This window comes from Pagrus pagrus, assembly GCF_965226575.1.
Source record: "Pagrus pagrus genome assembly, chromosome: 7".
Lineage (NCBI taxonomy): Eukaryota > Metazoa > Chordata > Actinopteri > Spariformes > Sparidae > Pagrus > Pagrus pagrus.
The window spans coordinates 2,082,211-2,099,085 of NC_140191.1; the positions used below are offsets into that span (position 1 = coordinate 2,082,211).

The 16,875-nt window shown below is 41.3% G+C and overlaps 1 protein-coding gene across 1 annotated transcript; it reads left to right on the plus strand.

The window, feature by feature from the left end:
* The first annotated feature begins 313 nt into the window (after positions 1-313).
* On the plus strand, positions 314-15,492 carry rhbg (Rh family B glycoprotein). Its single transcript, XM_084357756.1, has 10 exons — positions 314-705; positions 7,220-7,406; positions 7,789-7,939; positions 8,077-8,224; positions 8,750-8,916; positions 10,051-10,188; positions 10,546-10,679; positions 11,256-11,377; positions 13,007-13,080; positions 14,583-15,492. The coding sequence occupies exons 1-10, from the start codon at positions 528-530 to the stop codon at positions 14,658-14,660; spliced, it is 1,377 nt and encodes a 458-aa protein (XP_084213882.1). The 5' UTR covers positions 314-527; the 3' UTR covers positions 14,661-15,492.
* The last annotated feature ends 1,383 nt before the right edge of the window (positions 15,493-16,875 follow it).

The following is a 16,875-nucleotide window of genomic DNA, read 5'->3' on the forward strand; positions in this document are numbered from 1 at the left end:
GTTTGACTGACAGACTAACTGCTGCTGCCAAACAATGAAGCAATCACACACGTTACACAATTGTCTTGGTATACTCGACAACGCCGGGCTGGAATACAAAAAACACCCTCACATGTTACAACCAAAGAGTCCCTATCACGCAGTCAAGAATTATCACTGATTACTGATCGATCAGGCGAGCTGCAGCACCTCAGACCACCTTAAAAAGTACAGTATCAGGGGGGCGGGGCTAAAAGTGATCCTGCATTATTCATGGAGGAGGCAGGTCCAGTAGGTGTGACCCAGCAGCAGGAAAACACACATGAAACACCAGCTCTTCTGTCTCCCACCCTCACACACACTCACACACACACACACACACACCAGCCTCCTGTCTCTGCACTGAGGACACCCCCGGGTGTGTGTGAGAGAGGCAGAGAGTGTCTAACTATCTGTGCTGGACCTTTAATCCCTTTTCAACTCCAAGAGAGAGAGAGAGAGAGAGCCTCATTCATCCTCTCCTGCTCGTTTCACTGTGAGAAGAAAACATGACGGACGCGGCGACCAACATGCGGCTGAAGCTGCCGATCATCTGCTTCATCCTGGAGATCATCCTCATCATCCTCTTCGGCGTGTTGGTGCAGTACGGCGACGAGACGGATGCAAAGAAGTGGCATAACCAGACTCACCCCGACTTTGAGAACGACTTCTACTACCGCTACCCAAGTGAGTGTCAGAGGTTACACTGAGGGTCAGGGGTCAAGATGCGTTGGGTCCTGATCTGTAGCCTGTTCAGATGAAGCATCAGGAGGTTTCTCAGTTCTGTGGGTGTTACCAAGCTTTGATCAGGATGCATTTTCTTGTAAAAATATTCAAATCGTTCAATTTTGATTGCTTATGTAGATTACTCGCTTGCTTATTGGAGAAAAGAAGCCGACTACAATCCCCATGATGCCGTTCTGCCTCTGCCTTCATCAGGACATGCAGTGAATGTCAGAATTAGGAATACAGGAACACAATCAAGCCAACACATTTTAAATACAGTTTGAAAAGTCAGAATCACCAGAATAAATGTTGGCAGTTAACCGAGGATATTTCTTTATGTTCCGACTTTACGTTTCTTTAGATTTTTAAATTTTATGTTGTGCCAACACTGTGTTTAGGTCAGGCTCAGGAAAAGATCCTGTTTTGGTCGCCACAAACACGACTGGAGATATCCTGAGGTTTCCTTATCATATCCAGTGATGTCACGTTTACAAATGTTGAAACACAGACTTGAACGGGGGTCAGTGGCTTGCCAGCTCGCTGGCCTGTAACTCCAGCACAGCCAGGTAATAATGATGTAATTTGAACGTGATATGCACATTTTCCTATAAATGTCAGTATGGCACGTAGCCTTCAACACACATGAGTGTATCGGTTGTTTGCGGAAACATTTTTTTCTTGGCGACTGGGCTGAAAATTTCTTAAATTGAAGCTCATCAAAATAAATAATACATTTTTTCATCAGTATTTAGACGGTATCTTTGAAACAGAAAACACTGCAAACACTACTTAAGTCTCAAAAGTCGCTGAACTTTAAACCGTGAATGTTCACATACAGTGAAAACGTGTTGATTTTATTCAATGTTTTTACTCAGACACCGTTTTAAAATGAGAACCCAGTGGTAGTAAAACAGCCATTAACATTTTTAGGATACTGCTTCTAAGTATTAACAAGTTTATTTGAAAAATAATGTTTAAAATCCAGAGATAATTAACTTTTTTCAGACCTGAAGCTTGAACTCTTCACATGTTATAAAACAGTAGCGCCTCATGTCCTTCAGGTGTGGACTCTTGTCTTTCTAATGCTGCCTAACATTCCTCTTTCTATCTTATCTCACATGCTTTCTCAGTGATCTTTACACACCTGTAAGTACTGTATGTCATTCCTGCATGTTAGACCCAACTCTTGTACATATTCATAATATTCGTGTTTCTGGTCAGACTTGTCCACAGTTGTCTCATTATCTCTTCGGGGAAACATGATGTATTCTGTGTGACGTGATGAGATGCTGCTGAGTCCTCTGGTTTTCCCCTAATTGGACGGGTCTCATTCTTTCTGAGGGGACCTGTTTATAGAGATGTCTTCCACTCGGCTGCTGACCCGTGCAGGCAGATCCATTGATCGCTAATTTCCTGATTTATATGGATTGATGGTGTAGAATAAAAGCTCTCCTCCTTTCACAGGCTGGAGGGGAAACACAGGCCGCTGATTACCGGCTGTAAAATGCTCATTACTTAAAAACACATTTTCTGTCCACACATTACAAAACTGTGTCTTTCAGCATTGACCAATCTATACAAGTCTGCAGTATAGTGTGAACAAGGGGTTGGTTTACAAATTTGAGTTTTAAATTTCAGACTTCAAATGTCAGAAAAATATTAAGGGGACAACATAATTCATCTGTGCTCTTTAAAAATTAGGTTTATATATGAAAGACAAGACCACAAGTGCCACAGAAAGTCATAAATCATTTATACAAGGAGAAAGAAATTATGGATAAAAAAAAAACCCCTTCACATTTCCATTTCGCACTGCTTTGTCATCCGTTTAGCCTTTTCTGAGGCACTTCAGGCCTTGTGCTTGTAAAATGAGATGTTAAAAAAATGCCAATAGGATGTACCAAGCTCTCTGATTGGTTAGAGGGACACACCCACCCTCATACCTGAGTTATCTTTTGGATACTTTCAATGTGTCACGGAGGGGTCAACAGGGAAGCTAAAGAGAGACGCTAACAGTTAATTAATTAAATGCCTTATTATTATTTTCGTGACACTTTTGTTCCTCCATATTTTTTTTCCATTTTAATTTGCAGTTGTTGCAGAAACTTTTCATTCTGTTCCACCTTAACAGATGAACCTTCAGTACCGTGACTGAGGGCTGGTGGGCGGGTCTTAACAAGTCAGACACATCGTCTCTCAGGTGTGTGGGTCACGTCCTGGAGCAGAGCAGAGTGACTGGATCGCCCCCTTCTTACTTAATGCTGTTTAAATCTCTTAATAGATAACCGTCGTCCTGCAGGCAGCTCGCTGTAAAGATAACCCCGCCCTCCTCCTGTCACTCACTGAACTGTTCACCTGAAATTACAGCGTCCAGCCTGAGGCTGAACTCACCCAGCACTGGGAAACTGACACAGCTCATAGCCAGTATTTCATGCCAACTCTCATTGTGTTTATGTGTCATTCATCATTGTTTTGGATTCTGGCCCTTTTTCGTGCAGGCGTGTGAGCTGCAAACATGGACGCATTTGTTTGATACCAGGAAATATCATTTGACAGACTTGAGAAAAGTCTTTACGTGTAATCAGCTTCAACATCAGGTCAACTATCATGTATGGATACCATCTCACAACGCAAATCCAGTTCGTAATTAAATCAGGGTTGTCGAGGTTAACAGGTGAAGTCATTTGAAGCCTCTCAGGTTGGTATGCAGACCGCTGATGTGCCCTCGAGCAAATGCACTCCAGGTGATACTGGTCTGTCTTAAAGCCTGAAATTCGACCTCTGTTCTATCCTAATGAGAAAAACAGCAGCTTCAGTTGTGAGTTCAAACCCCTCAAATGTTTGATTTTGTTAAGCTGCCTGACTTTAACCCTGGAGAATGTAACTGTATGTGACGGATCAGAAAATGCCCTTTAGCTGATTATGGGATGGGCTGAACTATGGGATGGATCGTCATGAAATTTGGTACAGATGTTCATGTTCCTCAGAGGATGAATCCTACTGACTTTGGTGACTCCTTCACTAAAAATAGCGCCACGGTAAGGTGAACGGTAAACTCGTTTCATACTTTGGGCCTTGTGCTAATTAGTAAATGTTTGCGTTGCACGGTAAACAATATACCAGTTGAGCATTGTAAATGCATGTTAGCATGCTGATATTAGCATTAAAATTAAAGAACCACTGTTCAAAGCTGCTATCCTTGCATTTGACTCTGTTTCATATTTTTGGTAGACTCTGGAGACTTACTGAAATCATCTAACTCAACCAACAAACTCAAAGTAAAAGGAAAAGTAGGTGATCCATATTAGCGTTGTCCTGCTCTGATGCTTCTATCGATTGTCTTGACATTACAAAACTGTAAATGATTGTTTACAGCAACTAAAGCTTGGTCAAGGTTAGAGAGAGACCATTGTCACGGTTAAAAGAAACTGATGTCAGTTTGTCAAAGACAGAATGTGACCTGCCGTTGCTTTTGTTGAAGTCCAATATTTACTTAAACTCTCTACACCAGCCCTTTTTCCTATGGACGCTGACAGACTGGGACAAGGTCTGACATTGGTCAATGTTGGGGCCATCTGTGAGCATCTGTGGCCCTAGTTTTTTGCAGTGTGTCAACCCTTATCAGCAGGGAGAGAAATCACTGTGATTGGCTCTTCTGCTAAGCAGATTAGTGCATGAGAAGAGAAAGGGAAAGCTCCTTAAGCCTGTCACTGTTTCCCATGTTTAACCTCCATCTCTTCACTGATGCCCGTTGCAACCTTTTACTAGACATATTCTCGATGAGTCCTGAGTCTTCCTGTTTCTGCCACCTGGTGGTATGGAGAGTTATTTTCTCACACACAGGTGCATAATGTATGAGCTATTTGTCCGTCGGCTGTAGTCTTTGTGGTGTGTTCAGGTGCAGCTTTTTGGCATTTGTCGATGCTGGGCCTTTGATTCGGTTGGTGTGCCTGTACCCTAAGTCATCATGCTACTTCTGCCATATTGTTACATGGGAAACACAATGGATGTTGGTCGATCTATTGTCTCTGCAGCTGTATTTCAAACCACACAAGGTTAGAGAGTAAAGGTCCATTAGATTTAATGGCTTCAGATAATGTTTAACCTGACACCTTCACTGTCACGGGAGCTGAAACTGAAGTTCACCGTCATGTTTCAGTGATGTGTGTACATAACCTCCATCCTTAATGCATGCCAGGAAAAAAAAAGATCAGAACAATAAACAGCCAAGTTCAAACCTGCAGGTTAGAAACACAGAAGATACACACCTGACCACTGTGTAATCTAAAGCAGGATCATGTGCAGCTTGTAAATCCATCATGTGTTGGTGGTCTTACAGTCAACGCATCGTCTGTTCTATACTCTCTTGAGAGATAAGGATGGTATGTAAACTGAAAATATGCATCACGAGTCTGCCTGTTGTGCAACAGATCACCTGAAGGTGAACGAGGCAGACGAGTGATGAAAAAGGCCGTCCTGTGTTTGTCAGGTTTGATCCCAGCAGAAAAATGTACCTGTTGAAGTTTACGTGACTGAGATGTTGACAGGTAGATCTTTTGGTTTTAGATGTGTTGAAAATGGCTTTAATGAACAATAAATAGCTGCCTTTACTTGATTAACTATCTGTGTGCTGCTTAAAGAAGTTAACTGTATTGGATTACTGTCACATTTCTTTATGACTCACAATAAGGTAAGACGGGTGAGGACGTTAGCAGCTACAGTCCAAAGCAAAAAACATCCGTAGGAATCCCAGTTTGACCTAGAAACCCTGATCCCAGTGCTGTGACAAGGCAGAGTAGAACCGGTTGTATTAATGAGAAGGCAGGTTTTGTTGAGTCACTGATCTAGTGGACAGAACGGCGGTTTTAAAGCGTCTCAAGTCCCGGTGGTAAGACGAAACCCTTATCAACAGGGGAACAGACTAACAAGAAAAGCATAAGGAGACCTAATCCAATACTCTTACCTGATTGCTGACAAAATAAAGTGTCAGTATAGTAGTCAAGTACCTCAAAATTGTACTTAAGTACAGTACCTGAGGAAAAGTACTTAGTTGCAAAAAGTATCTCAAAGTGGTGTCCAGCCGTGTAGATGTTTTCTGTCTTATATGCTGACTTTTTAAGTCTTTTTAAAACCCAAAGCTGTTTTTGTGATTTAGCTCATTTAGAGCGTCATGGAGGTGAATCTTTTAAAAAGGGACAGCTCACCTTAAAGAGTATAATTTTCTCCCCAAACACATGAAAAATCTAGAAAAATCAATGGTGTCTGTGGCCCGGCAGGTGGAGAGACCTGTCGACTGATCACACGGTTGAAGGTTTGATCACCACCTCCTCTTGTCCGCCTGTTGAAGTGTCATTGGACGGGATACTGAACCCCAAATTGCTCCCACATGTGCTTGAATCATTTGCAAAAACCTTTTGAAAGCGCATTATACAGGTAGCTATTCATGATCTCTTTTTGTGGAATTTCTGGACCTCAAAATTGTCAAAAACCTCAAGAGAAAGTATAAATGTAGCTTCAACAGAGCTGCACTGACGGTGAGACAGATTCTACCCAGCACAGCTTCCCGTCACTGCTTTGATTGTATGGTGTCCTCCTGGATGTCTGTTCGTGTATCTGGGCCAAAATGCCAACGGGGACACTGGCAACACCTCCGCCCGGCAATGCCAATGGACCGTCACCATGGCAACAGCAGCCACAGCACAGTACAATATTGTGTGTGTGAGTTTGGGACAAATAAAGAGTTAGAAAGCGGCGCTCACTAACTGTGAACCAAGACAATGAGGTTGGAAGGACGCATCAGGCTGCGAGTTGAGAGAGTTCCTCATCCCGAGAGTTCGTCTTCTTTTACACAGCGGAGAGTCGTATTAAAAGTTTTAAAGTATACAGTTTCTAAACATGATAATCACTGAAGAAGACCACTTTACAAAATGGCCTGAGTCACAGCTGAACCTAAAGTCCCCCGTTAACTAAAGCTTATGTAACTGTGCTGGTTCACAGGCTGCTTTCCATGACAAAGCCCTCAAGTCGTTGGCACTGATTGGCTGTTTCTGTTGAGGCTTTGGAGGAGCAGATATGACGTCAATCTAAATGACTGGTGTCCTCACTGAAGTGCTTTTAGCACGTTTATACAAGGCTCTTCACTGATGAGGTATAAACGAAAAATTAAGTTGAAAAAAACAAAGACGGAGGGAGGTAGAAAAAGTTTCACAGCTGTTACTAAAAATGATGATAATTGTGTACAATCATTACTATGCCTTGACATCGTCATACATTGCTCAGAAAACACACAACTTCTCAAATAATGTTTTGTATAACAAGTCTGTGTGTCTACCTTGTCTGCTGTAGACCATCTATCTTTGTCCATTTATCCTCTCCACCACATAAAAACAAACAAAAGACACCACAGTTAACAGAAGAGGTCTCCCAGCTCACAATCTCCATAATCTTTAATGCCAGTTTTTTCTACATTGTGCAGGTTTCCAGGATGTTCACGTGATGATCTTCATCGGTTTCGGCTTCCTCATGACCTTCCTGCAGCGCTATGGCTTCAGCAGCGTGGGCTTCAACTTCCTGATCGCTGCCTTCGCCCTGCAGTGGGCCACGCTCATGCAGGGCTTCTTCCACGGTATGCATGGAGGCAAGATCCACATCGGGGTGGAGAGGTATGTGCTAAACATACTGCACATGTACACATGTACACTTGCTTTTTGCTAACAAACGGCTTTTATCTTGGTGGCTACAATGAAGATTTGGCTTAAAATTTCATTTCAAACAACGTCTTTAAAAATGACGGCAACAGAAATGTCACAAAAATGACTAAACACAGAATACCTGCGTTAACAAAGAGGAAAATTGGATCCACAAACACGCTCACCAATACTTTCAGAAATATGTGAAAGTTGCTTAACGCCACCACAAACTACAAATTCAAAGATATCAATCAATCTGAAGCAAAACCTTTGACAGATCATTATAACTGTTATTATTTCAACCATGTCCTTACCAAACTGTACTAATGACCTTTGTCAAACTGTTTCCTTTCAGTATGATCAATGCTGATTTCTGCACCGGCTCGGTGCTCATCTCATTTGGAGCCGTTCTGGGTAAAACCAGCCCGGTCCAGCTGCTGATCATGGCGATGTTCGAGGTCACGCTGTTTGCTGTCAACGAGTTCATCCTGCTGTCTATTCTGGGGGTGAGTCACAATAAAACACATCTAACCTGAAGATCTCCATTCAACAATACATATGCCATCTCTGAAGAGTCACGTGAAACAGCTCAGCAATGACAACGATAAATCAACTTTATTAAATCAGGATAACTTTGTTTCAGACCAGAGATGCTGGAGGCTCCATGACCATCCATACGTTTGGAGCCTATTTCGGCCTCATGGTGACCAGAGTCCTGTACCGACCCAACCTGGATAAGAGCAAACACAAGAACTCCTCAGTGTACCATTCTGACCTCTTCGCTATGATCGGTAAACATCTTTCAATGCTGGAGTGTTGTTGTTTTGAGAAGAGTAAATTATTTCCAGTTTAAAGGGAATTTACACCCAATTAACCCATTAAATAAATCTGTTCGTACTGCCATCTAACGGTTGCCAAGATCTGGGCTCAATTTCATTTTCCTTTTTTCCTCATCTCCTCAATCCTTCCTCTGAGTAAATACCACTGGTAACTTATGCAAATACTTTTTTAGACTGATGACGCAATACAGTACATTGCCATGGCAACAGTGATCGTGTTTCATCAACAGTGACACCTGCAAATTAAGTCCTGATTTCTTGTGAAAACCTGTGAAACAAAAGTTTCTTCCTGAACAGCAGCATGTTCTCCTTTCCGACACAGCTGGACCTACCAGTACTCAATCTTTTGTCATCCTTTTGGTTTTCTTCCAGACTCAAACTCTCACAGACTGGCTGATAAACATGAACATGGTGCATGCTGTTTACAGTTGCACCTCACTGCTATTAGGATCTTTCAGTAACTGTTGTTCTTCTCAGGTACCATCTACCTGTGGATGTTCTGGCCCAGCTTCAACTCTGCCATCACGGCTCACGGAGACGACCAGCACCGCACAGCCATGAACACCTACTACTCCCTGGCAGCCTGCACCCTGTCCACCTACGGCATGTCGGCACTCACGGCACACGACGGCAAGCTGGACATGGTGAGGACACTGGAGGATCGTGACCGTTGAGTCAAATATCGAATCAAATCAAGTCTTCAGAAAGTGATTCACAGCTGTAGAATCAAAAATAAACAGTAAAAGTGAAGATAAAATTAAAACTTGAACAGCAGGTGTAATAAATTTTGTCGCTGACACAGAAGTGTTCAAGTAAAGACAAGACTTCAAGAGAAAGTTTTGTAACATCTTGAATTCCTGTCAGCAGGGAGGGTCACTGCTTATCACAGTTTAAAACTCATGACAGAGCCACTCAAAAGATAAAAGCTGATGAATGTGTCACCTGGAGACACACACTCATCTCTCACCAAAAAAATGTGAGTTGTGGTTCAGTCACATGGGAGTCAAACACAGTATCGTCGCTGTCAGGCTCAGCTGTCAACTGTAAATCACGCTGAAATCAAGATGGGACATTCCTGTGCTGATAGAGATCAAAACCTGAGAGAGAGAGTCAGGGGGTGGACATACCATAGAGCCTGTTGATAGTAAAGACAAGGTTATCAGTTGATGGAGTCAGCTTGTCGCTAATGCATTCAGGAGGTTTGCATATAGTGTGAAAGAGATTTCAATAAGTTACAGACGTGACAGCAAATTGACTCATTGTTGTGTTTCATCTGATCATTTTCTAAAGTTGCTCACTCTACAGCTGTGCCGGTCCAATTAATGTCACATGATGGCCTGTTGCAGATTTAGAAATGTAAATTTTCAGAAGCCAAAAGGACATTTTAGACTTAGACCAGTTAATTGGGGACACAGCTCTTCTCCCATTTGGGACAAGAGTTGTGTCCACAATTGGAAAAAAAACCTGATTTGTGTGTCAGTGGTTGAGGTTAGGGCAAGTCTCCAGGAAATGAATGTAAGTCTATGTAAAGTCTGTAAAGTGTGAGGACATGTATTACTTAAATTGTGGAGACAAATGTGTTTACACTGTCACATTGTGGGGACCCTCTGTCCTTATGGGGACTTAATGTTTACACAGTCACATTGTGGGGACCCTCTGTCCTTATGGGGACAAAATGTCAAGATGCAAATCTCAATAACATAATCATTAAATTTTAGGGTGAAGACTTGGTTTAGGGTAAGAATATGTTATATCTCACACCTTTCTCTCCTCTTTAGGTCCACATCCAAAACGCTGCCCTGGCCGGTGGAGTCGCAGTGGGAACCGCTGGTGAAATGATGCTGACGCCTTTCGGCTCCATGATCGTCGGTTTCCTGGCCGGCATCATCTCCGTGCTGGGCTTCAAGTACCTCTCAGTAAGGATGACTCAGCATGTTATACTTCTGCACATATTAGGAGCTTTTAATCTAAAAAAAAATCAAGATGTCTGAGTGTTTTTAACTGTTTCTGCTGTCAGATAACTGTGAAATGATCAAATCTAACACTGTAATAGTAACAGCACCTGGAGAGCCTGTTTATATTAACAGATGTGGGATATTTTAGAGAGCAGATGTGATCGTACGTTTCATTCCTGCTGTAATCAAACCGAACACAATCTATTACAATCATTACATTTAAAGATCACAGAGAATACAGTTAAGTGGGTGTAGTGTGGGATTTTGGTAATTCTGCTTCAGGCAGAACAAAACCACATGATCTGCTTCTTCTTTCAGCCCATCCTGGAGGACAAACTGAAGATCCAAGACACCTGCGGGGTTCACAACCTGCACGGCATGCCCGGCGTCCTGGGCGCTATCGTTGGAGCGGTGACTGCTGCCTTGGCATCCACGGACATTTACGGAGCAGGGTAAACACTTAATATGTGCTGCTGTGGCCACAAACACCTGATGCATGCAGAATTATCCCAGAGACGGGGTGAGAAGGACTCAGTCCAGATGAAAACATGTCCGTGAAGGTTGTCTGTAAGCAAGGCACAAGTTTATCACACCAAAATGTGAATTTGTGCATTAATATGAATGCAAATCAAGCGTTTATAATCAGTCAAACTTTTGTTGGCATTTGTTAATCAGGCTTTTAAGCGATACTGGCCTCTAGCATGAGAAGATAGATATAAAGTGAATTCAACAAGCTGTAACTCGACTGTTTTCAGCTGACGGACCATAAACACCGGCACTGGTTTGTCCTGAATTTCAACATATTTCAGTGTGAATAAGATCATCTGTGTGAGGGTTTGACTGCAGGACTGTGTTTTGCTTACAGATAACATCACTGACAGATATCAGCTTTCCTCACGCTGCTCTCACATTCCTCATTAAGTGCAAAGTCAGCAGTGCAAAGACGGACTGTAAAGTCCACTGTCCCGTATGATCGATGTCAACGAGACAAATCCTGAAACATGTTTTCTTGTTTGTGTGTGTTTCAGTTTGGAAGACGTGTTCCCTGATGTGGCGAGTGAAAAAGTTACGGCTGCTAAACAGGGCGGCATTCAGGCCGCTTCCCTCGCCGTCACCCTCGGCATCGCCTTGCTGGGAGGCCTTATTGTCGGTATGTGTCACGTTTTCCTGATAAAGCACTCACAGCACCCTCAAACTGGACCGGTCAGGTGAACAACGAAGAAGATGTTATATAGATTAAAGCAGAGCTTAAACTAAAGTGTAAAGTTTAAGAAATCTTACACAAATATTACACAAGAGGGTGTGTTCATGCAACTTTACTACCAAAATAAAATATACAATTAAAATGTTTTCATGTTTTTGGGCAATTGGCTCTAAAAATAAAAAAAACTTAAGCGTTCTGTCACTTTGAATATAAATGGGGTCTGACTAATAACTGGAAAACAATCAGTCGTGTCTATAGATGCCTGAATGTTATGAAACCTAGTTACTACTCCAGCGATTAGGCCGACCGTTAATAACGACCGAGCAACACAGATGTTATCCAGACCCTGTTGAGTCAGCAAGCCAACTTAAGCTAACGTTAAAACTTGATTTCCACACCAGAATAAATACTACACATATAAACACAAAACTTCCTAGCTAGCTAAATCTTTAGCTGCTACGTACACAAACTTCACATGTAGTTTTAAACACACCAGTGTTAACAAGAGGTGGTTTAGCAGCAGTCTGACAGCGCCATAATTTCATTAATGAGGCTGTATGTAACAATTTGTGGTAATTTACTTGTATTCACTTTTTTATTGGACATATGTGAGCAGATTTTAAGGTGAAGTGTAAAATGAGACCGTCCCCGTCTCTCTCTGTTGTCTTTACAAGCCTGTGGACGACTTGTTGAAGTCTCTCTGCTAACAGAGAGCTAACATCGGTTTAGAAATGGAGTCGGCTAACGTAAACTAACGACCGACTTCCAGCAAAACACAGAAGCTCCACAGAGCCCCTTTAAAGAAAGTTGATTTCAATAACAAAAATAAGAAAAGTTAATTTATTCTGATTTCTTTGAACAGCATCACAATAGCTGTATTTCACTGTGAAGCAGATAATGACACCACATGACATGATGTCCACACGACTGAAAAACTTTCATTTTCAAAACAAACGCAGCCTATAATTAACTTAGACGTCCAGACAAATTACTACTCCCTGAGACGACTCATTAAAGTGGATAAAAAGTAAGATTTTTCCTGCCCTTCATCATATAATGACCATGCAGGTGCTGGGCGGGTTAATTATAAACACCAGTGACTCACTCAATAATTAACTTTCTCAGCTGGTTGGATTTTTGTCTTTGAAAACTCTCCCGTTTTTATGAAAAAGTTACAGAAGCACATTTTTGTGTGGTTAAATGTGTAATTATCATTTCTGTACTGGAGTGATCTTAAAACCCAGTTTGGTTTCTGAACTGTCGACTCAGTTTCTCCAGCCAAGCTTCAGTATTAGAAGATCTGTAGTTAATGTAACTGGAGGTGAAGAATCACCTGCAGCGCAGAGAACGATCGGTAACATGGATGAGATATTTTTTTTATCCCACATTATTACTTGTTCTCTGGCTCGCTCCCACTTTCTAAAACCAGGATAAAGTTTACACTATTTTTACATATAGTGAAGATTTAAATATTCTCCTCTTCAGGTCAACACTGACGGGTTGATGTATGTTTAAGAACGTCTGTGATGATTCTGGATGTTCACATCAGTAACAAGGTCTCTTTTCTTGCGGCAGGTTTCATTTTGAAGCTGCCCGTCTTCGGCGCTCCTCCTGACACCATCTGCTTTGAGGACAGCATCTACTGGGAGGTGAGTTGTGAGATGAAACCAGACGAAGAAGTTTCCTGGAAATAATTCTGGTTTTTTGACGACTAAAGAGTCTTTTAGTCGGAGCAGAGAATGTGCACAGATGTGACATTTGTCTACAGGCCAGTGTACAATACAACACATTTTATATCATAGAAAAATTATATTTATTTGGGTTTAATTATCACAGAAATTTTAATTTACCCCATAACTAGAACCAAATGTCATTGTTTTCTGGAAATGTTCTATTTCACAGGTCTGTTTTTTTCAATAGTTGAATTAAAGGGAAGGTATGAACAGTTTTCAATAGATTTCAATTAAATGTAACACAACTGAGGAAGTCTTTTTGTCTCAGTAGTTCAGATGATTGTGCCAAAATGTGAAATTTGTCTACAGGCAGGCAAACAAGACAACATATAGAAACTTTCTAATCAGAAATTAAAGATGAATTAATATTTATTTTGGTTTGATCGGAGCAGGTCTTTCAAGTAAACCCATATCTACCTTATGAGGAGTAATCAAATTACATATTTTTCCAGGATCCTTCTCAGAAAAATTATCATAAAATTATGGATCTCCAAAATAAATCTGTCACTAAGACATTTTCCAGTGAAATCTACACCTTTGATCAGACATCTACATTTTTGCAGCTATAAATCTTACGACCACAAGATGGCGACGTCTCACTTACAGTCACATAATCAGCGGCTGATGACAGTAGCGCCGTCTGACCACCAGGTGGAGCAAATGCACCATCACACCGAGTTATCAACCAGGTGGATTAAAACAAAATGATGTCACACCTTTTAACTTTGGGCTGACGTCATTCAGATTTCTCCCACAATGCACTGTGGCTCATCGTCCTTTTGTTTCATGTATGTGTGAGTGCAGGTATATAAACGCACATGTTGTTATGTGCATTTAGAAGAATTACGCACAGATTTGTGCCTCATTTCTGTTTTATTTGATAATTTTACCAACAATAAAATGTTTTTTTATTTTATTAAATTAAAAACATTTCATGAATTGTTCTTTAAGTGTTTATTCATAAATGCAGTATGAGTGACGTTAAAGAAACAGATATAAAATGCTCTATATTTTAATAACCCCTTGAGAAGTCTTGAAAAATAAAATAACATTTGATTATCTGTCCTCTGTGTGCACAAATTACATCCAATAATAAGTAATCCACTGCTGCTGTCTTCCAGCCTTAACTCCATTTTAATCTTCATGCATTTTAAAAAAAAATCTTTTCAAAATAAATCTGAGGTGGAACAAAAGACAAAGCACACATCATGCAGCGCCTCACAGAGACCTGCAGGACGGTGACATTTAAGAGACAAATTAATGACATGAAAACCAGGAAGCGGCTCCTAATGTGCACCTCGAAAAGCAACAATTAGACTGTATTTAGTCTGGAAAATGGAGGGTGTGTGAAACCAGACGAGGTCAGAAAAGTCTGGAAACTCAATTATCTCGTTCTTTTTCTTTCCGTCTGTCGTCAGGTGCCTGGAGAGGAGGATCACAACGAGGCCCAGCTGACCACAGTGAGGACGGAGGAGTCGGAGAAGCTCAACAGTTAGATGCACACACACGGAGACAGAATCACACAAACACACACACACAGGTTTTAACATCCTAGCACTTGAGTATTACACCCTTTTAGGTAAAAAAAAAATAAAAATGTACGTGCATCGTGCTCATGTCAGCTGCCAAACGTCTGTGAGTGAATAAATAAATTCCCATTTTTATCCTGCAAAAATAAAAAATAGAAAAATCCTCCCTCTTCATATGTCACTGACAGCTGTGCCCACTAGAGGTTGATCTCGAGCTGTGTCGCTCTGCGCTAGAGGCCCGTGAGAACACTGCATTGGGAAATGATGTGTCTATTTGATGAAAGATGCTGTCTAATTGTCCCCTAAACCGAGCCAAGACACGGTTACAGAATTTAATTTCAGCAGCCGCCACCGAACCAAAGACGAACAAGAGCCAGAAACCCTCCATTCAATGAACGAGGCCTCAATGAGTCCTGGGAAATATATATACAATTTAAAAAAACGGATCACATTTTTATAGCAAAAAACAGTTTTGTTTTTACTATTTTCTTTATTTTAAATAAAGGATTTTCATGCAAAACAATACAGAGACATAACGATTTTTATACGTGTGTATTATCTCCTGATACTTGAGGTTTGGGATTTTCTGTGATTTTTATTTTTCATATTAAAACGATTAGTTAGAATAGAAATATCACTGTTATGTACCTTTTTATATTAACTGTATATTTCAGATCGGCCTAAATCCATTTGGTAAAAAGATGACAGCTGCATTCAGTGTTGGAAGCAATTCGATGTGAACTGAGAGCATTTTAAATACTATTGGATTAGTTTTTGGCAAATAAATTGTTCAAGTGTGTGTTTGTGTCTCATTTAATATGTAATATTGAACCGTATTTATTGTGTCATGATGAGGAAACATCAACACCAAAGCAAAGAAAAGACATTTTCAGGAAATAATGAATCGACTTTTTGTTGTTTCTTTGACTTCCTTTTCCTAATGATTTAATTATTCTATAAAATGTGAGCGAGGCATTCAGGTGTGCGTGTTATGATGAAGGACAGTCATCATTAGTCCTTATTTTTAATGACTGTGTAGCAATCACAGCAGAAAGAGTTCAATCCAGATGGGGTTTGTCTCTCTCAGTGTAATTTACAGTTTTACTTCTGAGGATCAAACGGCAGAAGAAAGCAGAGCGTCCTTGTTAGATATGGTCTCCTCAGGGCCCGAGTACGAGGGGTGATTACTGCCACTGAGGAAGAGGAGGAGGAGGAAGAGGAGGACGCATCATCAACGCGACCAAATCGACAGAATACATTTCTCCAAACCATGTTGGAACGTGACATTTCTTTATGTTTGCAATTTCACGTTTGTTTCAAAAAAATCACTTGCTGAAGGTTCAGAAAACATCATATTTTCTGTTCTGTTGCTGAAAATGTCCCGATTTCAAAATGCTGTCTCAAAAACAGTCTCTGTCTCGACAGGCCGCCACCACCCTCATCTCCTGATACATATGATGCAAACACATTTGGACAAATCTTTGCAGAAATGAAAAATGCCAATATTTTATTGGATCCACCAAGAAAAAAACACTTCCAGGTGCTCCTGATCACGTCATCTTACTTGGTAGGAGGAGTTTCAATTTGTGCAACTGGGTCCACCTGAACCGTCCCTCCAGAAGGCATTTAAGATGAGCCGTCCCACACACAGAGCAGCTGGTAGCTAGACATATTCAGTAGATATCTCTGCAGCACAAGACATCGACATCATGATGTCAAAACTGTTATTTCTTCAAGCCTAACAAGGGAATCGACCTCACACGCTGTCCTCTAGTGGATCGGCGGTTCTGTGACGTCCTCCTCCCGTCTCGTGTTGTTCTCTCCTCTCTCAGGTGCTCCTGATCAGGTGATTAGGTCCTGCCCATATTTAAGGGAGGTTGGAGGAGAAGGAGTCTCTCTTCTACAGAACGAGCAGTCCAGACCTCAGTTGCTGTATTTGAGGGTGGAGGTCTGGTCGTCCTGTTTTGGTGGTTTTGTCTGTTAGCTGAGTTCAGGTCATCTTTTCTTAGTTTAAAGAGGTTCTGGCCCAAACTTCCCCCATTCTTTTGTTCATTCTTGCCAGGTTTTTAGACCTAATTTTGGTATTATATGTTTCTTTTTGCAGACTTGTTCTTGGCTATGACGTATATTTTTTTTCATGTGTTCCTGGTCACAAGGCAGAGCACCGTGTGTTTTGTGGTGG